Source organism: Camelus dromedarius, chromosome 24 (genome assembly GCF_036321535.1).
Source record: "Camelus dromedarius isolate mCamDro1 chromosome 24, mCamDro1.pat, whole genome shotgun sequence".
NCBI classification, from domain to species: Eukaryota; Metazoa; Chordata; class Mammalia; order Artiodactyla; family Camelidae; genus Camelus; species Camelus dromedarius.
Window position 1 is genome coordinate 12,020,879 of NC_087459.1, and position 25,436 is coordinate 12,046,314.

General features: G+C 36.1%; 1 protein-coding gene across 5 annotated transcripts in view; it reads right to left on the minus strand.

Moving 5' to 3' along the window:
- LOC116150815 (putative coiled-coil domain-containing protein 144B) overlaps positions 1-25,436 on the minus strand; it is a 45,898-nt gene that overhangs the window by 15,307 nt on the left and 5,155 nt on the right. For 2 of the 5 annotated variants that reach the window (XM_064478456.1, XM_064478453.1), the window contains exons 5-21: positions 24,412-24,472; positions 24,140-24,327; positions 22,749-22,878; positions 22,284-22,345; positions 19,679-19,772; positions 17,226-17,254; positions 16,964-17,036; positions 14,882-15,136; positions 13,206-13,279; positions 11,326-11,976; positions 9,080-9,231; positions 8,416-8,586; positions 6,012-6,045; positions 5,586-5,727; positions 3,214-3,424; positions 1,849-2,032; positions 851-988 (exon numbers count right to left, since the gene is read on the minus strand). In XM_064478456.1, coding sequence (XP_064334526.1) covers positions 851-988; positions 1,849-2,032; positions 3,214-3,424; positions 5,586-5,727; positions 6,012-6,045; positions 8,416-8,586; positions 9,080-9,231; positions 11,326-11,976; positions 13,206-13,279; positions 14,882-15,136; positions 16,964-17,036; positions 17,226-17,254; positions 19,679-19,772; positions 22,284-22,345; positions 22,749-22,878; positions 24,140-24,327; positions 24,412-24,472 — 2,649 coding nt within the window. Of the gene's footprint in view, positions 1-850; positions 989-1,848; positions 2,033-3,213; positions 3,425-5,585; positions 5,728-6,011; positions 6,046-8,415; positions 8,587-9,079; positions 9,232-11,325; positions 11,977-13,205; positions 13,280-14,881; positions 15,137-16,963; positions 17,037-17,225; positions 17,255-17,881; positions 17,919-19,678; positions 19,773-22,283; positions 22,346-22,748; positions 22,879-24,139; positions 24,328-24,411; positions 24,473-25,436 lie in introns of those variants that run through there. The other 3 variants (XM_064478454.1, XM_064478455.1, XM_064478457.1) reach the window with 3 other exon arrangements.

A 25,436-nucleotide genomic window follows, 5' to 3' on the forward strand; every position in this document is an offset into this window, starting at 1 on the left:
GTTAAAAACACAAGCAAGCTGCAGGGTTTCCCCCAGGGCTTCTGACTCTCTGACTCTTACACCAAACCAAAGCCACTTCTGTAGGATAAATATATAAACACAAGAGAACCTTCTATGTCCCTAATGGTGAATACACTAAAGGTAAAGAAGGTCAAATTTACAGAGCTCTTCTTAGAAAATCAGGAGACTATTTGCTTCTGCAATAATTTTTATTTCTTCCTCATGGTGTTTATAACAGTGATGGATGTGAAATAGTAGGGAAATACAGTGAGCTGTTTTATTAAAAATAAAATACTGATCAATAAATTATCACTATAGATTATGGCATGTCTGTCACTATATTCAAAAGCTCCTTGTACTGAAATCAGATACCACATGGAGCAGAGTGTTACTTTTTATCTCACGTAGGAGAATGACACCCAAACTACGCCAAACTACGGTTTCTGAACTGGCTATACTTTTTCCTCCTTACCATCAGTGGAAATGATAAAGTAACCTCTCCATTTGTCTATCAAAGGAGTCAGATCACTGCCAGAAACTAGAATGCCTACTGTTAGTAGCAACAGTTTTGAGATAATGGAAAGTTCATCAATTCCTACGGGAAATATGAACAGCCTCTCCTTGAATGAGGCCATTGTGAATGTCACTATGTCACTGTTGCAGGCAAATGGATTTGAATTCACAATATTGCTTTATCCAATGGACCAGAAATGAAACCCCCAGAAAATATATTTACATATATAGGCTTTTAAAACCCTCTATACTTTCTGTACCTATAGTATTGGTTTTTAAACTATCTAAGTATACAAATTCATACACACACACGTTTGAAGATGACTAAAGGAAATACCTCAGCATTCATTTTCTTATTAGCCTTTTCTGCCTCCTTTTGTTGGGAAAGATGATGGGCCAGGATTTCATCTTGTATTACTCTGGCATTCTGCTCTCGAGAAAGTTGTCTCTGAGCGTCATTTTGCTCTTCTAAAACCTGGAGACATATTTCATTAGGTTTTGGGTTTTATACCATGAAAAAAAGTCAAAAAAAGCTTAGGAGGGGAATCTTTAAAAAAAATTTTTTTAAACTGTTAAAAAGAAGTAGCCTTTTTAAACACAGGGATCTTTAATGCACATAAATAACTCAAATTCTAATATATATGACAGCTAAATTTATCACAGAGCAAAAACTCAAGGGATGTAGTATCATGAAAGAAAAAGGTTTTTTTTTTTTTTTAACACTTTTTAAATTGAGTTGTAGTCATTTTACAATGTTGTGTCAAATTCCAGTGTAGAGCACAATTTTTCAGTTGTACATGAACATATATATATTCATTGTGACTTTTTTTGTTGTGAGCTACCACAAGATCTTGTGTACATTTCCCTGTGCTATATACAGTATAATCTTGTTTATCTATTCTGCATATGCCTGTCAGTATCTACAAATTTTGAAATCCCAGTGAAAGAAAATTTCTTTATAAGGCATTTAACCAATTCCATCACAATCTCAAGGCAATTCAGCCTGGATTTTAACTTCAAAAAGCCAAAATTAACTCATGGATTTGAATTAGACTTGTTACTTTGTTGAATGGACCAAAACCGTCAATCCTTATGTTAATAATTAAGCTCAATTTGACTTCCACTCCTTCATTCAGAAAAGACACAGAGCATCTATTAGATGCCAAGAACACCAAGAAATTAGTAAGTTAAGCTCTAAATGTCATAGTTCATATTTAGGATGAGATAACTCTTACTTGTTTTAAATGAAAATACAGATTAATTCAAAAGAATATTATAAAGAATATTGATGAAACAGTGTTAGAGATATGAAATTTTCACGAAAGACAAATTTACCTGATTTGCTTTATTCCATATGCTCTTCACTTTGCATTCTAGTGCTCGGGCAGTGATTTCAAGTTGTTGTTTCAGGTAAACTTGCTCATTGTATTGTTTCTCTTTTCTTTTCAAGTCATCCTTTGTTTTTTCATATAATATATAAGCATTTCTCTTCTTCTTTGTTTCTTGTTCTAATGTGAATCTGCAGTGAAATATGCTTACCTTAAAATTTATTTTGTTAGAAAATAAAAAGTTCGTTTTATGATCTGGTTCTTCACATGCTGATTTATTACCCTAATGGAATTTCTATGTTCTCAATTTTTTTTTTTCCATTTCTAAGTCTCACATTTTAAATTCCTCACTTCAATCTCTTCAGAATGATAGACTTATGTGTATATATATATATTTGAAAAGTAGCAATGAAAACACATAATGCTACTGAGTTTCAGTCAAGAGTAACTCTGGTCAATAGTGTAGGGAAGAAATTTTGCAATTATTCAGTAAGGTTTGAATTGAAAATTACCCTTTTTTCCCACATAGTCATAAATTACTCCTTCATTAGGACAGAGAATTTAGTTATTAATTAAAAGAGAAGTTGCTATTTAGAAACAGGTTTATAAGTTCATGAGAAATAAAATTTCAACTTCATGAGATATTACAGGGACTCCTACATGATCTCCAGGGGAAGGTAACATCCGCAGACGACTTTTCCAGAACACAGACCCGGTAATTAGCATAATCCAAGGCGAGGCTGGGGAGTCTACTCCCTGATGCCCTACACTTTATGTTTCTTCTTTTGCAGCACTTTGAACTTACCTTGTTGAATATTATTTATTTAGTAAATCATTTTTAAATCCCTTTTGGTACAAGGCAGGATCCCTATTAAGTAATTAAGAAATTAAGAGTAATCCGTGCTTTCAGCATAGACCTTTGAACTAATCTTATCTCTGTATGAGAGAGATGCTGAAAAAACTAACCAGTAATAACTCTCCACTTTACTTTTTAGTCCAACCATTCATATGTTAAGAATCAAACTGCATAAATTTTTTTTACAGTTTCTGCCTTGAGAAAAATGGTCATTTCATAATTCTGCAAGTGGGAATGTAAAGTAATATAAACTTTCTGGAGGACAATTGAGAGATAAGGATCAAAGATTTTTTTTAAAGAAATATAGAATGTAGTGTGTGTATGTGTGTGTGTGTGTGTGTGTGTGTATGGCTGTGTTATTTCCAAGAGTCTCATATTCCACAATATTAATGAAATTTTCTCCCCTGTAAAATCCCAAAAGGTAAGTTAGCAATTTTAAGACTTCTCCTACATACCTACAGTATTAAAGTAAATATAAAGAGTTCAAATATTTTTTAAGACCAAGAAATTCAGTACCTCATACTGCAGAGCTCTCGTTCCCACTCCACATTTTGAAGCTTTAACTGTGATGTTTCTTCTCTTGTTTTCAACAGCTCTGTTTGTAGCCAGTTCACCTTATTTTCCATTTCTTTAATTTTTCCTCTAAGTAGTGCAGAGTCAGATTCTTTCAGTTCTATTGATCTGAATGAATGAACTGGATCCTGAATCTTCAATAACCTATCAGAATCTGCATTAGGAAGAAAACAAAAATAGAAACAAAATATATGAATAATTTTTGTGTACAAGGGACTGTGCATTTTCACATTCATTCATCCATATATTGAACAAATGGATATTGAGCATCTATAACATGGAAGACATTCTTCTAAGCTCTGCAGATATTAAAAGAATGACAAAGTAACATTATGAACATTATGCAAGTAAATCTGACAATTCAGATGAAGTGGGTAAAATTCCTTCAGAGAGAGAATTTACAAAAGCTCAATTAAGAAAGAACAAATAAGCTAAAAAGCCCTATATCTTAAAAACCAAAGCAGAAGTCCTATTTAAAGACCTTATGACAAAGAAAATCCCAGTCCCAATGGTTACACTGGTGAATTCTACCAAGTATTTTAGGAAAATTTAATACCAACTCTACACAAATTCTCCTCAAAAAACGAAGAGGAAGAAATATGTCCTCATTCTATAAAACTAACATTACCCTGAATCCAAAACCAGACAAAGATATTACAAGAAAGAAAACCAATGTCATGAAAATGGAGGTAAAAATTCTAAACAGAACATTAGCAAATTAAATCCAACAATACAGGAAAATTCATCACGACCAAGTGGGCTGTATCCCAAGAATGCAGGGCTGTTTTAACACGTAAAAATCAATGTTATTCATCATATTAACAAACTAAAAAAGAAACCATATGATCATGTCAGTGGATAAAAAGAGGCACCTGCCAAACCTCCATATCGATTCCTGATAAAAACTTCCAGCAAACTAGGAACCAAGGGAACGTCTTCACTATGACAAAGATCTGTGCTAACCCTACAGCTGACACCATATGCAATGGTGAGAAACGGAATGCTTTTCCCAGAAGGTGAGGAACCGGACAGGAATGGCTTCTCTTACTCCTTCGATTCAGCACTATACTGAAGCCAGTGCAATCAGGCAAAATGAAAAACCAAAAGACATCTAGATGGGAAATGAAGAGGTAAGACTGTGCTAATCAGCGGGGAATATGATTACATGGTGCGAGTCAGCTAACTCCAACCTGTGGGCCGGGTTGCTTGCTTTGGTAAATAAAGTTTTACTGAAATACAGCCATGTCCATTAACTTGTGTATTGTCTATGGCTACTCTTGTTGCAACAGTGACAGAGCTGATTAGCTGTGACAGAGAATGTATTTATTGGCTGCAAGTCTTAAACGTGAACTGTCTTTAGTAAGACAGTAGTTTAAAGAAGAAAAAGCTTGACCATCTTTGGTTACGTAGAAAATCTGAGAGAATCCATAAAAAGGCTACTAGAACTAATAAATGGGTTCAGTCAGGTTGGAGGGCACAGAGTCAGTATACAGAAATCAACAGTATTTCTCTCATTAGAAACTAAAATTTAAAATACATTATTTTAAAACAAACAAATAAATAAAAATACACTACTTATAACCGCACTGAAAAATAAGAAATACAGGTAAGCTCATAAAAGATGGAAAGACCCAGACACTAAAAACTCTAAAATATTACTGAGAAAATCAAGGAAGACCTAAACGGAGAAATAAACTTTGTTCGGGGTTAAAAATTCCGTATGGTTAAGAAGTCAGTTCTCCCCAAATTAATCTACAGATTCAACATAATCTACGTCTAATTTCCAGGACACTAGCAGCCTTTTTTTTTTTTTTTTTTTTTTTACATTGACAAGCTGATTCTAAAATTCATGTGGAAAGAAGGGTAATAAAATGAAACAAGATGAAGCCAGAGGACTGTGGCCTTTAACTATGGAGCTGTGAGAAGCAGTAGCTGGATTTTAAGCAAGGGGGTAACAAAGATCTGAATTTTAAAAACTATCTAGTAATCATGGTTGCGGTGTAGACCAACGTTCCAGGAGGCGGACAGCATAGAAGAAAGTCCTGAGGTGATTTCAGCATTCTAGGAGGGAAGCAGTGATAACCTGACCTTGGGTGAAGGTGTAGGAGCAGCAGAGTCAACAGAAAGCACAGGGAGTGGGAACGGTCACAGCCCCTGGCTGGCAGCGCACAACACGTCTGATTCTGCTTTGACACAAAGCAGGTTTCTGAGACGCAGCGGACTGTAACGTAGCCGTGCTCCCTGGGGCAGTACTAGGTGTGCACACTTTACCACGAGATACTTAAAAAGGCTGTGTAGTCATACAGGGGTCCTACCTTTACTGTCCGGGCCAAGTTCTTCGATTAGCCTCAGGGTATTCTTACAATTAGGGTAAAGCGACTTGCGATCCTCAGAAGCTGTTTCCGGTGACAGAGTTAAGTCATCGAGGTCGTCCACAGAATTAATCTGCTCTTTGACCTACAAATAAATAATGCTATTTCACAGTGTCTCCAACATAGTTATAAAATATGCTTAGTGTACAGAGGTGATAAATATCCATCTTTTTATGAGAGCAAAAACACAGACACTTCTCGAAAGAACTGACTTTTGTCAAAAGGCTAACTTTATCAATAGTGTTTCTAAATTATTTTTAAGTAAATGTCTCTACAACAAAGGAGGATTTTCTGTTTTTCCACTCTTTTATCATTTATGAATTATTTTTACCATAGGGAAATATTTTTATAAGTAGTATTTTACTATACCTTGTCCTTTTTAGTAGACATTTTCTTTGAAGACCTGAAAAAAGAAAAAAGCAATTCATTTAAGCCAAATACTAAATATTGAAAATACAAGAAATATGTAAATCTATTATTTTTTATATAAAATCTTTGCCTTGATAATTAATTTTCAATAAAAGGGATTAAACAAACAGTGGAAACAGTAACATTAAAGGACAAAGAAAGTATGTCAATTATATTATTGACAAAGTATTAAATTTAAATCAAGGGGACAAGCAGAGGAAAAGGAAAAACATAACATTACTTGTATTATTTGGTAGGAAAAAATACACCAGGATTTTCTTCTTGTTGTCTTTTTCAATAAAAACTGGCTTTTATGGCAATAAAACCTGTTTGGAAAGTATTACTGAAGTCCTTATATGAAAGAAACCCTTTTCTAATAACCATGGTATTAGCTTTTTTGAGGACTTACTATGTAACCGCTATGCATTATTATTAGCACTTTACATGTCTTAAAGACATTTTAATCCTCACAACAATCCTGGGAGGTAGGTAATACATTAGGTACTTTACCCAGGAAGAAAATGAGGCACAGAAAGGCTAAGTCATTTGTCGAAGCCCCTATGTCTGCCCAGAATTCCAACCCAGGCAATCTGGCTTCAATACTTGCATTTCACAATATGCTAAGAAAGTAATATTTATTTTTAAGTATTTTTAACTAATGTAGTAAATGAATCTCTATTATTATTCTATGTCTAGGCATAATTATAAATAATTTCTGGGGCATATGTCCAGAAGGAACCCTACTTCAAAATGACACCTGCACCCCAATGTTCACAGCAGCACTATTTACAATAGCCAAGACATGGAAACAGCCTAAATGTCCATCAACAGATGACTGGATAAAGAAGAGGTGGTATATTTATACAATGGAATAATACTATTCAGCCATAAAACCCGACAACATAACGCCATTTGCAGCAACATGGATGCTCCTGGAGAATGTCATTCTAAGTGAAGTAAGCCAGAAAGAGAAAGAAAAAAACCATATGAGATCACTCATATGTCGAATCTAAAAACAAAAACAAAACATAAATACAAAACAGGAACAGACTTATAGACATAGAATGCAAACTTGTGGTTGCCAAGGGGGTGGAGGGTGGGAAGGGACAGACTGGGATTTCAAAATGTGGAATAGATAAACAAGATTATACTGTATAGCACAGCAAAATATATATAAGATCTTATGGAAGCTCACAGCAAAAAAAATGTGACAATGAATATATGTATGTTCATGTATAACTGAAAAATTGTGCTCTACACTGGAATTTGACACAACACTGCAAAACGACTATGACTCAATAAAAAAAGTGAAAATAATAATAATAATAATTTCTGAATCTTAACACCTATTTTTTAAAAATACAAAGACTTTAGACCTAGGCAATACTGGAAATCTACTTTTAATAAAGATTTGCTTTCGCTAAAGACATTAATCAGCGGGCATTCATTATCCATTCAGCTGTTTGTTCATGCATTTGACAGGTCCTTATGGACCATGATGGCTTTTTAAATTTAGAACTTAGTAATCCAAAAGTAATCATCTCTGATAGATTGTTAATAGTTTATTATTCTATTGTATATAAACAAAATCTTCCCCTTCTTCCTGGAACCTAAACAAATATTAAGTTAATATAATCTGATATTTTACAATAGCATACAAAACCATAGCCACTCATGGTGATACTGTCAAGGACACTATAAAATCTAGAATCATCAAGGAATGATTAAACCCTATTCAGTATGGCCTAAGTGTCTGTATACTCATTATGAGTATACAGTTTTTAAAAAATCTATGGACAATGGTGTAACTTTAAAGTCATTATCTGCATATTCAATTGTGTAAGAATATTACGCTTCAAAACTAACGAATAAGCCCTTACAACAAAACCATACATGAATAGTTTACTACAATATCTTAAAGATAACATAGTACAATCAATACACTTTCTAATATCAGAAATGCAAAGTTAAATTGAAAAACACGTCTTCTATGGAATCGCATCCAACAGCAAAGAGACATGCTCTACAATCTACCGTCTCATCATTAAAAAAAGAAAGGGAACCCCCACGAGCCCCACGTTCCCCTTCACTTATCACCCAGTCCTCTCCTGCCTTCCCAGGGAATGTCCTCTGAGGGGCTGTTCACACCGACTCACTACAGCCCGGCTTCCTTGGGGACGTAGTACTGAAACTACTTCCGGTCAAAGGCACTTGTCCTCATGTTAGCCTTTCGGCACTGTTCCTCCCACACAGTTGAGAATTCTCTTGCCTTGGCCTTTGCACTATATGCTGCTGTTCTATTTCCAGAGAAGGTAATCACTGCTAATACGTCTTCACCTACAAATAAAGAATTTGTAGATTTTACCTGCCACAACCTTGACCTCCTTCACTTAAGCTGCTGTTCTCATTCATGCGTAGGAGACCACCAGCCAGTGAGGCAGTCTTCTCCAATACATGTGAAGTCACAGATGCTTTTAATGTCCGTTTTCCACTTTCATTCTTCTTTACTTCCTTCATATGCAAGCCAGGACAGCTACTTTAAAACAATCCATAAAAAAGCCAATTTTTAAAAAATAGTTCTACTGATAAATTTAAAAAAAAACCCAATTTTTGTAAAACTCCAACTCTTACCCATCTTCAGTCATTTATTAATTCACAAAATGGTTAACAAGTGCCAACCGTATGCAAGGAAACACAAATTCTTGCTTCAAAGACAGATAAACAATTATGATACAATGTGATATGCAAGAGCTGACATATGAAAGTAAAGTGAGCATAAGGAAGGCTTTACAGAACAGGGAAATAAACAGGAGGTCATGAGCAAAAGAGACAGGAGGAAATTATTCTACTTAAGAGATTAGAATGTGAGCACAAAGATTAGGCACAAGGCATTTAGGTGTGTCCTGGGAACCTGGAAGGAAGAGTACAAAATACATGGAAGCAAGTGGAGAGATGAGCCTGGGAAGAAATGCTGAACAATATCTAGGAAAATAATAATTACCTACTGCTGAATACTGATCTAGGCTTACCTATCAGAATCTCCTTTCTGCAGAGCAGGAAACTGCCGGTCATCACTTTTTCCCCTCTTCCTCTGCCGAGTTAATCCTTCATGGTAACTGCCACCACACATGGTTTCTGACCCTTTCAGTTCACTTTTGTTCCTGTTCTCTTCTACTTCAACCTTTAGTGAAAGTTTGATACAAAGGGTAATTATTACTTTATTCATTAGAAACACTTTGTTTTCATTCATTTTATCATTTGACTCAGACTTTGCCCTGATTTCAATTGATTAAAATATTTTTGTGCTTATTTTAATTTTTATCATTTCAAGTCATTGAAGTGTTTGTAAATTCTGCTTCTTTCTGTTTGAGGAAAAGAAACAATTTCTAAAATTTCAAAAAGGACTTTCTGAATGTTGTGCTCTTACATCCACTCTTCCCCATGTGAATGGCAGAGACAGAGAAATAGAAAGACAAAGACATAAAATTTGTCCTCTTCTGTCTTTACCACCTAGATTTTACATTAACCAGCCAGATTTAGAAGATGTCACACCTTGGTGCTTCAGTAACAGAAAGGAAACATTCTTCTTTCTGTGCTAAAGCTATCCTTTCCCCACTACTTTTTAAAATTCTTCTTTCATTTGGATCCTGGGGTATCAAAAAAGTGGTGTTTAATAAAATATATAAACCCAAGTTTACTGAAAGGAGCAGAGTGAAACTGATGAATTGCCAGTTAGTGTGGAATTCTGCAAAAGGAATAATGCTTCCCAATTTCACATTTAATAACCATGACCATTTTATAGCTAGACGGCATAGGAGTAATGAGTGATCTACTTTAGCCCCACTGTTTACTGACAATGGGAACACAACCAAGAAAGGTTAACTGATTTGTCCAAATTCCCTAAAGCAGTATTCCTGAGCATTTTACAGTGTCAAGAGAGATGATACAATTCTCTAACACTGAATCTAATAAGCTACCAAATAAATTCATCAAATTGATCAGATAAGTTAAAAGTGTGACTTTGGCAAAGCTGGGGGCAGGGCTCATCTCCTTTTTCTATTACAGGAGAACACCTTCAGAGCTCTATCCTTAACATTCTTTGCACCTCACACAAAAGAACACACACATTTTAAAAATCTATTACTAGAACTAAAAAAAATCATTCAGTGCATCTCACAACTCAAGTTTTCTCTTTTGGAGAGAAATACTGAATTTTTTTTTGCTGAGGGTTCATACTACCTATATAATAAAATCATACATGTCAAAACTTACTACATTTTATTAAATAATATACTGTAAGTGACTCAACAGAAACACCCGAAAGTGGTGATTCAAGAACATGTGGGAGCACATGTATTTCTTCTTAAGAATATCTCAAAGTGGCCATGATGGAATTCTAAGTGTCCAGTGATCAGTAAGACAGATAAGCCCGCACTCACTAACGCACAATACACGGATCAGTTTAGTGAGACCTTGTGCTTATATCCCTTCTCTCAGTCACTGCTTCCTTCCCATTCTATGGAAGTGCAACTTACATTTAAGCCAACAGATTAAAACAAAAAAACATACAAAAAAAAAAAAAAACACAACCTTGAGCTTATTATATTTCCTAAGCCATTTCACTTGCGTTTATTCCGGCTCAGGTCACGTGGCACACAGCTGAATTACTTTCCCACTTCATATGAAAGACTGGCACAGAGACTTAGGTTGGTTAAGGAACAAAACCCAGGAAAATACTTTCCTGAGTTCCTGTTATTTAGATGGCAGAAATAGTCTGTTTCTACACAATTACATATTTAGATGACCCCGTTTTATACATAGGCTATTTTCATAGAGTGGAAAATAAGATCAAATATGGATCAGAATGGAGGAGATTATTGATAAAGAGAAAAAACAGAGTAGCAGCAAAGGAACCTCTACCTCTTTCTGAAGCTGAATTTTCTTTTTCCAAACCCAGGAATTCTACTTGTAACATGCCTACCTCATTCTTAAACCTTTGCATACCTTGCTGTAACTCTTTTAGATATACTTTGGATGTTCTGTTACCATTTGATGGAGAAGAACTCACATTTCCTAATTCAGGGTCCATGTTTTTAGACTTATCAGCACCACAGTTATCTGCAAGCGATGGCTTCTGGAGCTGGTCTTGTATTGGTTTGGTTTTCTTACAAGTAATTGAAACAGCAGGCATATCATGACTTTTTATTTGAATCATGTGTTTCTTCTCACTGGAGCGGGCAAGCCACAAACCAAAAAGGCTTTTTGGATCACTTACCTGAGGTGCATGTCCAATGTCTGATTTCCAGTGAGTATTTTGGTTCCTTTTCGGTTTTCTTTTCGTAGCAAATTCTTGGTCTTCTTTCACTTTAAATGGAACTCGGTTCCGTACTTCATTTTCTCTATCATTACAAAAACTCTCCTCAGTTTTGTTAAAAACGTGTTCAGTGTCTGGCTTACCATTTTCATCCAACTTATTTTCATTTAAATAAAGTTTTGAAGATGACTGGCAACCATACTTTCTTGACTCAGACTTGGAATAAAATGGAAAAACATTTTCAAGACTGGGCTCTTTGTGTTCAGAGACTGCCTGGAATCCTATAGAGACAGAGGCTCCAGGTGCATCTACTTCCTCAAAATCAAATATATTATCTATCACGTTGGAAGGTAGTTCCTTTAAGTCACCACGTAGTTCACAGTTGTCATGTAGTGACACTACCTTACGATGAAAAGTAATTTTGCCTTTTTCATGGATTTTACTGATTTTCTGATTTGACTTCTTTGTGATAAATTCTGAATTATTTTTCCAGTCGAATTTGCCTTGTTTGACCCACATGTCCTCATGCTTCTCCACACAAGAACGTTTTGAAGACACAGGTATGTCCTTTCTGTCATGTTCCTTATTCATTTCTGGTTCTCTAGGCATTTTCTGCAGATGCACAAGTGAAAGATTAATCTGCGTGATTTGATCTTCAGATTTCTTTTCTTTCACACTACATGCTTGTAAAACACATTTATCCTTAAGTAGTCAAGTACGGATAAAGAAAAATTAGAAAACAATTAAAATTTAACAAACTTCTTAATCTATGTTTGGCTAGTCACAAACTGAGAAGTGAAACATAACTTGCCTTAGCCTTGAAACAGGAGAAAAATAGGAACTCAGAAACCTAACTTTGTCACTGTTTGTTTGAACTAAACAATTCACACATGTTAAATCTACCAAGAATCAGAGATTAGATTTTTAACATTACAAAGATTTCCTCACTAAAAAATATTTCACCTCTCATACCTTAAATAGTGAGCCCCTGCAGTGCACGTAAAGATTTTTTTTAAAGGACTAGTAACTGGACAATAAGCAAACTGTAAATTATTAGGTGCCAAAATCAATTAACATCAGAAAGAGGAACAAATTCCTGAATTTTAATGCAAATGATATACTATGATAGTGATCTATCTCAATACGTATTCTCTGCATCCACTGAGTTATATTATACTCTAACATTCACTAGTGAGAGTGAATAAAAGAATTTTTAATAATATTTACTGATTTCCTACCCTGAAATGAAATAAATTAGAAAGGTTTTGTTTCTTCCCTAACAGCAAAGGTCCAATCGTGGAAGGTTTGATTCTCTTACTAGGCAGCTGGGTTGACTCTATGACCCCTGTTCTCTCCCTGATTGTAGATTCTGAAATCGATTACATAGAGATCACAAGACAGAAGAATCTTTCATCCTGGCATTAATGACTTGCAATTTGAAACTGCAAATTTTGGACCACTGGGAATGACTGTTCCTTACATGAAACTAACTCGGTGGCCATCACTGCTATATTATTTACAATTTCAACTGCTTATATCACATGATTTAATATTTGATATCACCTTCATCATGTGAGGAAGTTATAAAGATGGAAGAAGTAAACCATATTCAGGAAGGTTTTTTGCCTCAATTCCAAGGATAAAGTTTAACTATAAATTATTATAGATCCTAACAATACTTTAACATTTGTAATTAGATAAAATGCTATTAAAAACTAAATATTAAGTAATTATTTATTGACTCTAAAAGTCTAGTTTGAAAGGCAATTTCTTTTGAACTGCGTTATTAAACCACAGAAAACAGTATTAAACAAGAAATTTAAATTTACATTTTTACATACCTGTGAGTGGTTATTTTCACTCGCATCAAGTCTTTCTTGCTCTTCCTCAGATGCCCTTTGTAAGTCTAGGTCTGCTGAAAAATGAATATACTTAGTTAAAATTCACTACTTAGAACAGCTAGATAAAAGGCACCATCTTTATAAAAACAGAAAAAACATTTCATCAATTGACAGTTGAAATTAAGCTTAATCTTTAGCTGGATATTTACTTCTTTAAGAAATACTTCTAATTATCTAAAACTTCAACAAACTATTTGGGAAATACTAGATGTTACCAGATTAAAGGCATACAAACATCTCAAAGTTTCACTCACAAATTGATTCACCAGACATGAACAAGACAAAGAGAAATAAAACAAAATTTAAAAATACAGTAGGAATATACAAAGTCACGATAGACTCTATTCTCTACCTCCTAACAGTACCTTTTTAACAACATACCAGGCTTCAAGAGCAATGTTATTCATGGTTTCCAAAATTACTGTTACTTTTTATGCCTTTATCTTTCCTTAATCTGAAATGTTTCCCTCTATTGTTCTGACAGATTCCTTTTCCTCTTTGAAGACTCAGCCTGCTCTGTGAAGTCCTCCTGGATTGCAGCTGTCTTTCCACGCAGACACAGGGATCTCTTCCCTTGGAGCTACCTTGGTACTTCACAGATTTTTCTAGTGTGTCTTCACCAGCTGAACTGTAAACTATTTCTTTACATGTCTATCCTCTTTGCTCCCATGCTGTAGAGGACAAACTCTTAAAAGTATCTGTGTATAAACAGTATTTATTAGAAAAACTTTGAGTTTAGAGCTTGTAGTCACTACTATAGGAGATAACTGAGAATCTTTTGTAAATACAACATTAATTCTGCAGGTAAGGAAAGAAAAGATAAAACTATAGGAGCAGAAAAAATATTGTATGACTTATTACTACAGCTCTGATTATATCACTGATTAAGGCAATAAATTCATTGGTATATAAAGTAGAATACATATTAGATGTGGTTAATCAACAGACTGGGTATCCTAGAAGAATCAGAATTGATATTCCATATATTATTTTTAAGTGACAAAGCACTCCTTAAAATCCAATATCCTTTTCGACCCATCAATCCATTAAAAATAATAAAACAAGATGATATACTGTGTGGACACAGTTAAGAAGGAGGTCCTGTGTAGCAAATTCCCAATGACTGCCACTACCGCTGGGAAAGCCACTTCTAAAATACAAAAAGGCAGAGAATATACTAGAAATACTTTGATATTTAGTTGCAGAGGTGCTTTTTCAGTTACACTGAATATAGCTATAACAAATATTTATAAATTCAGAGCTAGATAAAAATAAAGCTAAGAAACCATACTTTGAGAAGGGAATCTTTGGATGGCCACCTAGGTTTCCCAACTAGTCACAAAGCTCTAGACATCACCCTCCTACCTGCTCTCAGGAGCATGCTAAATACTATTCTGAACGAACTTACTTTCACCTAATTCTCTTTGCTATTTAATATGTTGCTATGGTCAGAGAATGAACATAAATGTCATGCCAAAAGGTATTGTCTGGTTGTAGGTTGCATAAAAGGAGTAAACACAAAGGAGATCCTGCCACAAAATGATTTCTGCAAAGTCAGAGTATGGTGAAGCCACGCACAGGTAGACTATGGCTAGTTCTCTATGCTGCTTTATTACCTTCTTTGCGGCTTCTGTTCTCTGGCAGCTGTGACTCACACAGGCCACGGAGCGCTGCATGTTCTGACACAGACACAGCTCCAATATTCATCCGGTCTTTATCTACCAGGGCCGTCTGCCTCAGTTCTGTGGGTGCTGACTGGTTTGCGGTCACTGATCGTGATACCAACGGACGTTTATCAACTTTCAAATGCTCGGCTCTTTGACCAGCCTCATTATTGAGGCTCAAACTAGTAGAAACCCAGTCTGAAGAACCTGAAAACAAAGTTTCCACTTATTAGAATGTGAACAACAATACAAATGACTAACTTTTATGAATTCTCTTCCCAGAGCAGCAGCCCCACGTCCGCAGCCCCACGCCCTCCTCTCCCCCAAACACACTGCTCCTTCCCAGCTGGTTGTACTTTACATGTCATTGCCGTTCATATAGGGAACCACTGTCTCTCTTTTTTCTACCTTTAATTTTCTAGTACTGCTAATTTGGATTCACTCATCACTCTCTATAAAACAGTCTATATTCTGTAAGAGCTTTATGAATTATGATTCTTCAACATATGAATTTTTTCATTAACAAAATGTATGTCTAATGAGCCATATACTGGATGTTTAAATATGCATGACAGTATTGAGGCCTAGAGACGTGGGCTTTAAGAAAACTTTTACTGAATGGTACTACATAAATTACAATGAGACAGTCTTTCCTCAATGTACCAATATCTTCAGAATTCTTACCTTAAGCCTTGGATAAACATCATAAATTTATGTAAGAAAGGATAGCCTTGAGTGACTAATTTTTTCCATATAAAAATAGGGTAAATCTACGTACAAGCTAGATCCAAAGAGTACAGAGTGCCATGAGACAGGAAATATCTAACAAAAATGTTTTCCTTTTTTAAAAAGAATTAAGTTGTCAGATTCAAACTTTTTAAGACAAGTTAAAGAAAAAAAGGCAAGAAATGTAGAAGTGAACTTTAAAGCCCACATCATCACAAGGGCCCCTTTATTATTTCACATCCATGAACCCTGTTTAAAACAGCACTTCTCAAGTGTCATCTGAGAAGCCCTGAAGCCCCATGTTCCCTCCATCTAGGGAGTCCAGGAGGTCAAAACTATTTTCACAATAGTACTGAATGCCATTTTCATTCTCATTCTCTGTTAAGTGTGCAGTGGAGGTTTCCAGATACATGACATGTGATAACATCATAGCTCTAATGGCTAACGGAATGTTTGTGTGTGCTTGTTTTTTAAATCTTTCAGTTTTATTTTCTAATATACTAAACATCAATAGATACAACCCACTTAAAAGTTCTTCAGAATTCTCAATAATTTTTAATAGTATAAAAAATACCCTAAACCCAAAAGCTTTTAGGATTATTGTTTTAAAATATCATATCTACCAAACATTAAGGTAGGACTAATTACTTCCATCATTTTTAATAATCAAAGACACCACACACACACACACACACACACACACAGAGAGAGAGAGAGAGAGAGAGAGAGAGAGAGAGAGAGAGAGAGAGAGAGAGAGAGAGAGAGAGAGCGCTAATCAAAACATCCAGTTGGCTTAAGACCTTTGGGCTAGGGAAATAGCTCAGTGGTAGAGCACATGCTTAGCATGCACAAGGTTCTGGGTTCAATCCCTAGGACCTTCATTAATAAATACAGAAATAAATAAATATCATCAATGTGATAGCACTAAATAAAATAATTAAAGTGAAATATGACTGACATGTTAGCAAGGGAAGCTTTACTCTACGTAAAGGTCAAAATTCAATTAAGCATTTTAAAACTCTGGAAAAATCTTAGAACCTAATAATCAATCTCTCAGAATCCCTGAAAAGTATAGGGACTCCAAGCTGAGCACTTTAGTGTCTCCCAACCTCAACAGAAACATCCAAGTCAAAGCTGACATTTTAAAAATCTATTTCTTATGCTTATATATATTTTTCAAACATGGATACCAATAATAACATCTGCCTTATTTATGTCATCTTTCAATTAAATTTGAAGAAATAAAAGGAATTACCAATAAGAAGACTGTACTTCTTTTCAGAGTTAAATTTGTATTGCAGAATTTACCTGATTTGAATGTTTGTAAATTCTTCATTTCTCCTGTTTTCTTAGGAACAGAATCTTTCACTCCAACTGCAGGCTGAATGGTTTTTGAAATACACCGATTAATAATGTACATTTGATACAATCTGTAGTAATCATTCAAGGGGGGAGGGTCTAGCTCAGTGGTAGAGTGCCTGCTTAGCAGTGCATGAGGTCCTAAGCTAAATTCCCAGTACCCTTACTAAATTAAAAAAAAAAATCAAGATAAAAGTATAAAAGTTCTTACCTTCAAGTGAGGATATTTTTCAGTAGAATCTAAAAGAAAAAAGGGACACATAATCAATTATAGTAAATATGAAAGCCAACTACCCATTCACGCAGAGTTAGTACTGAGTGCAATCCTCATGCTTGCTTTGGAAATGAACATGTTAGGTTTCGGTGTTTTGTTTTTCAGGGGCAGTTAGGACAGCAACAAGACAGAAACATGAATCCATTATAGATACTCAATAAAGAACGGGAATATAGGTTTAACAAAACATGCAGTTAAGATTTCAAAAGTACGATTATGTTTCAAGTGACTTATTTATAAAATAGAAACGTGTACGTATACCAGTGTGAACTTGCTGCCTGAGGAGGAGAAAAGCGATCTCTAATCAGAGGAACAAATCACGGCTCCAAGAAGACAAATGTGAAAGCTGACCGTAAAATGCCACAGCACATCTTTAATGCGACTGACACCATTAGACTACAAGTACTTATCATGCTCTTCAATTCGCCCTGTAATTTAGGAAGTCCACAGTTGTGATGGCAGTTCATTTGAATGTGCAATTCACTTCTCATCAGAGAAAATGTTATGAATTGATCGGCTTGGATACACACTTGTAGAATAATAGTTCATAAAAATATTTTTCCCATACCCACATGGGCTATTGGTATGCCTACATTTCTTGGATCCTCTAGCCATCAAAGTTTCTTGATCCACTCATGCAAGAAAGAATGTATACTGAGTTTTCAATATTGAAATCTGGCGATCAAAAAAAATTTTAATTGCCAAAGGACTATTAAATATTAAAAGTCTTTTATATTTCAAAACCTGTGCAGTATTCACTGAAAACAACAACTTCAGCATTTATGGAATGAACCCTGTTAATTTCTTTTGTTTCCAAAAGTAGTTTGGTTTGGTAAATCAGGCTAATGTTTACAAGGATTTTTGTGAAACAACTATCTTATCAAAAAATTAGCTATCCTTAAACAAACAAAAAGCACAGTCAATGCTTCATATTCAAGTTAATCTCATTGGAATAACAAATACCAATACAACATTTACCTTTGAAGCCTGATAGGAGGAGAGGCTGTGGTTTACCCCAATTCTAGGCCCCCTCCTGTTTCCAGTATTCTCTGGAGTGGCAATGATCTAACCTACCTTCAGTGCAAATACAGTGACGCCATCGAAAAGGAGTTCTCTCAAGTTTCCTCCTCAATTCCAAAATTACCTACCTGCTGCCTTTTTTTCCTCCTTCCTTCCTTTCACTTTCTTCTTCAAAGGTACCTCTACATCTGTGGTCTTAAATCTTCCCCTTTTCTATTCTTCTGACAGACGATCCCCACCACTTCTTTTTCCTCTCTGCTTAGCAGCAGTAGCTTACATCTCTAGTTTCTACTTCAACTCTTTGCCTCCCTCTGGCTATGAACGTGCTCAGAAAGAAAAACAAAATCATGCTTTTCCTTGTTGCTGTTGTCTTTAACTCCCCAGTGGCTCTTCTTCCAGATTCCCCTAAACACAAGTCTACCCTTTGAGCGTGATCTGAAGACCAGCAACGAGGGCATCACCTGAGAGCTTGTTAGAAATGCAGACCCACTGCTCAGAATGTGCACTTTTCACTGGGTCCCCAGGTGACTAAAATTTGAGAAGCTCCGGTCTATACCAAGTCTGCTTCTATAGCACTCGGACTTAACCGATCTCTCTGAAATCCAGCTGCACACGTCTCACTGTAACACTTCCCCAAAAGCTGCATCAGGAGCTGCAGACTTTTCAGTGGACTCTTTACCAGGCTCCAGCTCCCCTGACCTCCCCAGAACGCACCCTGCTCTCTTCCTCTTTCCCACTCTTCTGTTGGCCTATGAGACACCATCCTATAAAGCAGTAACATGCTGCATGACACGAAGGTCCAGACATTGACAGCTGACCCCACATGCCTGTGCTCACCGGCAGCCACACCCGGCTCTGCGTGATCAGGTACCACAGTCCTCGCTGCCTTCCTAAATGTCAGGGGGACGGGGGAGTGGAACGTTCTGCTGTGCCTCCCGGACAAGCTTTGGTGCTGGAAGCAGCTCACTTCATACCCGTCTCATTTCAAACACTCTTGTCTTCTTTCTCCTAAAGAACTATTCTACATTACCACCTCCTGCCAGGGACCGCCCCCTCCTTTTCCTTCATTCACTCCCCTCCTCTCTACCTCTCATTCTTCACTCCCTCCTTCCCTCCTCCTGGTTTCCTGCCTGTCCTCAGGTCACAGAGCATCTTGAAAGAAAGCTAACAACTGAGCTCCTTAAACAGCATTCTAGTTTAACCTGTTGCTGACACCTGGTAAGATATACAATTTACTTCCTCTTCTCCTCTTTTTTCTCACTATATGTTCAACAGGTGATTTTCTTTGGCTGAGAGAATAGATCCAAATCCATGTTTTAAATCAACATTCTGTAAAATGACTTTTTTTTTTAATAAAATACAGTACTTACTTTCTATTTGTCCATTTAATGAATTTTTTCCTCCTAGACCTGCAGCTCCAGATAAATGATCGACACAGTTCGGTAGTTCAATCTCGGAGATACTCTGTTAAAATTAATATTAATAATGAGTTGCATAAAGATTTCCTGATCCCTTTCTAAGAAAATACCTGCATTTCCTACCTTATTATTATTATTTTAATTTCCTACTTTAAAAGCAATTACACTTAAAAACAAAATAAGCATATCCTGGAAACCCAAACACTTAAATAGAAAATTTCATACACACTCTTTAGATCAAGTCTATCTTTTATCTTCAGTTGGCTTTTGACTCTGTAAACTGAGCATGGAAAGCTAGAGCAAATATTTTCACAGACAAAATACTGACATGCAGATTTCAACAAAGAATTAACTTCAAAACACCTAATTCCATTTTGCATTCCTCGACAAAAGAAGAGGATGTTTTAAAAAAATATGTATTTTTATATGTATAACTGAATTGCTTTGCAGTACACTTGAAAGTAACATTATAAACTGACTACACTTCAATAAAAAATAAAATTAAAAATATACATATTTAAATATATTCTTTAGTAAGTGTGCTATAAGTTTAAAATGTTTCTTAGTACAGATACTGTTAATAGTATTGAAATAACATACATGGCATGAAAAGAAGCCTTAGAGTCTGTCATGTTGAGTATTAACAGAACACTGTGGAAACTGCTACATTTCAGTAAACAAAGGCTTAGCAGAATCTATTATTTGATAAAACTTTTATTGATAGGGAAAATAGTTGAATAAAGTACCAAAGTAGAAAGAAAAACATTTGTTTAAATTAACAGCAGAAAAATTTTAAATGTAGCTATGCAGCTCTTCAAAAAAGTACCATAAGCTTTACTTTACTTAGGGAAGAATAAGAACACTGCTTAGTGACCACCCGCATGTGCCAGGCCCTTATGATGCACATTCTCTTTTCTACACACAACAATAATAAAAGTGATTCTAAGGACGGTTACCCACTTGCTGCTTCCTGGTCACTCCAAGATGCTGGAGTATGGTGATGAGCAGATGTGACCCGCTGATCTCTCTGTCCAGAACATCCCTCCCCGGGACCTTCGTGTGACTGGCTCCTTCCTGTCCATCACCTGGCAGCTCTGGTCACACTCAGCTCTTTTCTGACTACCTAAGTTCCACCCTTACTCCACCCTCGTCCTAACTACAAACTCCCCCACTGTTGTCTAAACTAACGCTCTCCACGTTCCTTATATGAAGGACTTACTGTCCCTGATAAAGGGTTCCTGTTTACTTGTTCTTCTGTTCCTGCCACTACAGCCTAACCCCTCAACTGCGACATTCAGTGTCTAACTGCCTGGTGCATAGCTGGTGTTCAGGAACAGGAATTTATTTAAGGTCAAAACATCTAAAACCCCAGAGGCCTTCAAGTACCAAAGCACTATATACCTATCGGAGATGTCCGATAATACTCTACCAACACTCAACATACCCCAAATGAGAAATCCCCATGCCTGCTCTAACTTTCCCATTTTACTGTCCTTCAGATTTTAAAAAAGTGTCCTCAGCATTTCACTAGGTCACTAGTGGCCACTGTGATCATTCTGTCTTACATTTCTATAGCACCCTTTACAGTTGACAATGTGTTTTCACACTTGTTACCACATTTTTGTTCATGACACATAACCTGAGAGGTAGGTATCAGTACCATGTTTCTGAATGAGGTCACTGACATTCAAATAAGTCAGACAAGTTTTTCCAAGATCCCACAGTGGGTCAGAACCAGGATGCTACGTCTGCTGACTTCAGATACAGTGCTGTGCCACTAGGCAGGAGCTGCTGAGATCCAAGAGTTCAGGCTCTTCTTACCTCCTTCCACGGCTATCACCTTGGAATAGGTCATCAGTACCCTGCACTTAGCTTCCTTCACGTTCAGTCGCCATAAAGGTACTCAGTGCACACTATTTTCCCTACCCAAAATGGGCTGTCCTCATTAAAACATCACTAAACCAAACTGCTGGTATTTTAACCCCACGTATTTATTACTATTCTCCATGCTTTTGCTTATCCTGAAATGTTCATTGCAGATCTACTTGACAATCCAAATATAATGGTACTTTCAACTCACAGGCACTGTCTTTTCAAGAACAAAGTGGTTAAACAAACAAAAACACCGTTTTTTTGTGGGGTTTTTTTTGTTTTCTTTTTTTTGTACAACCTCTTTCTCTCTGAATCTCACTAAGAGTTTTACACATTCACTTATCACGAAGAAACAAACATCTGGTCACAGGCTGACCAAGATTTATTTTCTTTAGTTTTTAGAAAAGGTAACTTCAGAACACAAACCGATTCCCTGTGACTTCCAAGCCTTGGCTTTTGCACTACATACACCGGTTTCATTAGGTGAGTCTGGAAAATTAACAGAAGTGCACTCTGCAGTGGCATGACATGTAGCATGGAATGAATTTACTAAGTGTGGGTTAAAATGAGGAAAAAATTTGGCTGGGAAAATGCAAAAGTGAGAAAGTGAAGTCAAAACATCCCTCCATTTATGTTTTAACATCACGCAATGCTTATATTTGAAAATAATACTAGAAGGCAGCACCTCAGAATCCAAGGGTGATTCGACATCTTCCTTTTCTTCTAATCCCAATGCTGAAGTTGCGTCTACAAAATGCAGTCACAGATACATTAATGAGAACACATACTGCTAGTAAGTTAAATATATATATATGTCTATCTCGATTCATGAATATGTCAATAAATTAAAGTGGCAGAAAAGAATTTCAGAGGGTTGAAGCATTTTCTGGAAGAAAACTTGGTCATAGTTGGGATATTTATGAAAGAAGACGGCAAAAGAAAAACACTTGAGAAGAAATGGACATCATATTTGGATCTACACACTTTACATTTTTTACACTAGCTTTTTTTTTAAATGGCGGTACTGGGAATTGAACCCAGGACCTCGTGCATGCTGGGCATGCGCTCTCCCACTGAGCTATACCCTCCCCCCTCCAACCACATTAGCTTTTAAGCAGAGAAGAAAATCCATAGATGCTCACTGACTTACCACCTCTGTCCCTTTTGTGTGCTCCATCAACAGGAATCAATTTGCTATGATCTGCTTGCTCCTTTAGAACACTGTTAATAGTCCGAGTGCCATTCTCTTTTCCCCCAGTTTTCGGCTTTGTTGCTTCTTCCTATAAAAACAAAACAAAATGTAACAAAAACCCAACTTCAGAAAACATCATATTCCTACACTTGGTCATTCAGTCAGGGAGAGAACATATATTTACTGTATCCATCAGATCATAGGCATTATCTTGGGAGAAGCTGGCAATATACATAAAAGACAGATTCTGCTCTATATTCTAGGGGAGATAGAGACACATGAAAATGAATCAACACAGACAAGTATCATTCAGCAGCTCTACACCTGCAGTGAACAGATACAGTAAGGGCACAAAGGAGAGAAGAGACTTGCTGCATGTCAATAGCTCAGGGAATGCTGGGAAGACCAGACTGTGTCTTAAAAGACAGACCCAGTGCAGAGAGCAGACGTGAAGATGGTTCTAAAAAGGGCAGCCTGAGCCAAAGGTCGAGGTGTGAAACAGCATGATAAGTCACATGGAAAACTAGAACAGTTACTGGGGATGGAATGGAGAGACAAAATTTGCTAGATTAAATATAAGACATCACTTCATCAATTTAAATGTGAGGACTTCTAAAAAAAGAAATAACTTCAAGTTAAAACTAACTTCCATAGGGAACTATATTCAATATCTCACAAACAACTACAATGGAAAAGAAAGAAAAAGAATTAGGTATATGCATATATATGTCTAACCAAATCACTTTACTGCACACTTGTAACTCATACAATACTGTACATCAACTATATTTGAATTAAAAAACAAACTTCTATAACCAAAAAGAAAAAAGGTGAGGATCAAATTTTCTTTCTGTTGTTCATAAAATCAGCTATATGTCCTTCAGAAGAGTCTGAGCACTTTTTTCCATGACCTGACTTTTCCCTCTCTTAATTTGAATTTGAGGTAATTTCTATCATAATTTGTACTATAGAGTTCCTGCTCTCACTTAACCCCACTATTTCTGCTGTGTTTGTATAATAATCTCTCTCATTTTGACACTCATTCATCTTGTCCTTATTAGATGAATCCTTCCCCTTTGTACCCCTGCCCATCTTCATATTCATCCAGCTGTTCTTTCCAGTTGCTTTCTTATTCTTTCTTTTCTTAATGGCATATTTGAGAACTGTTTATGCCACCAACCTTTACAAATCTCAGTCCTGCACGTGTACCTCTCTTGTTATCACACTGATTTCTATTGTGATCTTGAGCACTTCCATTCCTCTGTAGGATCCTTTTCATCCCCATGAGAATCAGGGGGACGGTAAGTGAAAAAGCACAGGAAGGAAAAGTTAAAAACAAAACGACTTACCTCTGTAACACCAAGGACTGCTGAAGACGTGAGAGGTTCCGGTGCTGGGGAGGCAGGATGAGAAAAGCCTGAAACTTCACTTGATGGTTGGGAAAAGGTTCTAACTGCATCTTCATTTTCATTATTAGAATTATTGTCCTCAAAGAAGGTGCTAGTTCCTGGTTTCAAAACACCATCTTTTGCCTCTGCTGTAGCGACAAGGTATGGTAGATGAAATTATCTATAATTTCTCACCAGTGAAAACACAAAAAGACAGTCTTCAAATAACTTACTGTTTATCACGGGTTCTCCCCAGGCCTGAATTAGCTTTGCGAATCTTGGATGCCGGACTTTCTAGAGAAGAAAATAACAGCTTTAAGAACAAGAAATACAAAATTGAATAAAGTAATTATAACATTCCGCATTCCTAGATGATCTAACACAAAGAGCACTGGCTTCGGAGTCATTCAGATATGGATTCAAGTCCTGGGCCTGTCATTTACCAACCTACATCTTCTCATGGGGTGAGGATTATGAGAGATGACCTCAGGGGTCCCAAAATGTTACTTTCTTTACCCCTCATTGATTATTATACAAACACTATGGTATCCATTAAATGACATTCTTGACCAAAATGATCTAGAACAAAAACTTATCCCTGATAGTTTAGAGTCCTATTGAAAAAACTAACATTAAGAAATTTAAAATAATTGTTATATTTTGAAATGTGCTTGCATGACTTATATATGTGTGAATGATCTCTCATGGGGGAAATATGAGAGTTTACTTTTTAGCAGTATCTTATTTGGATGAGTTAGAACAGCAAACAGGATAAGCTACTTCTATTCCATTCGCCAAAAAGCTGAAGACAAATGATTGTTCAAATTCAGCTACTTCTAAGAAAGAGGAATAAAAACAAAAGTAATTCTGAGGGGCAATGACTCATGAGTGAAAGCCACACACAGAGTAAACAGAAAGCTGTCACTAAATATGCTCACAGAGGCAGAGTGAGATGGACTGAAAGAACAGACACTGAAGAAGTGTTTTCTGCAAAGAAATATTAGGTTTGGGGCAAACCATTAAAAAAAAAAAAAAGTGGGGAGGAGGAAGAAAAGAAAAAATGAGACATGACTAGTCCAGTACAAACTTAGGGCAAGAAAAAAAGGAAAATGTAAGTATAACAAGGCATGTGGAGAAATATATATATTTCAGCATTTATATATAATAGATCAGGGATGTATCAGTATTGTTAGGGATATACGATGAGTGAAAGCCTCTGTTTTACCTTTTTATTATATATATAAAAATATGTAAGTTA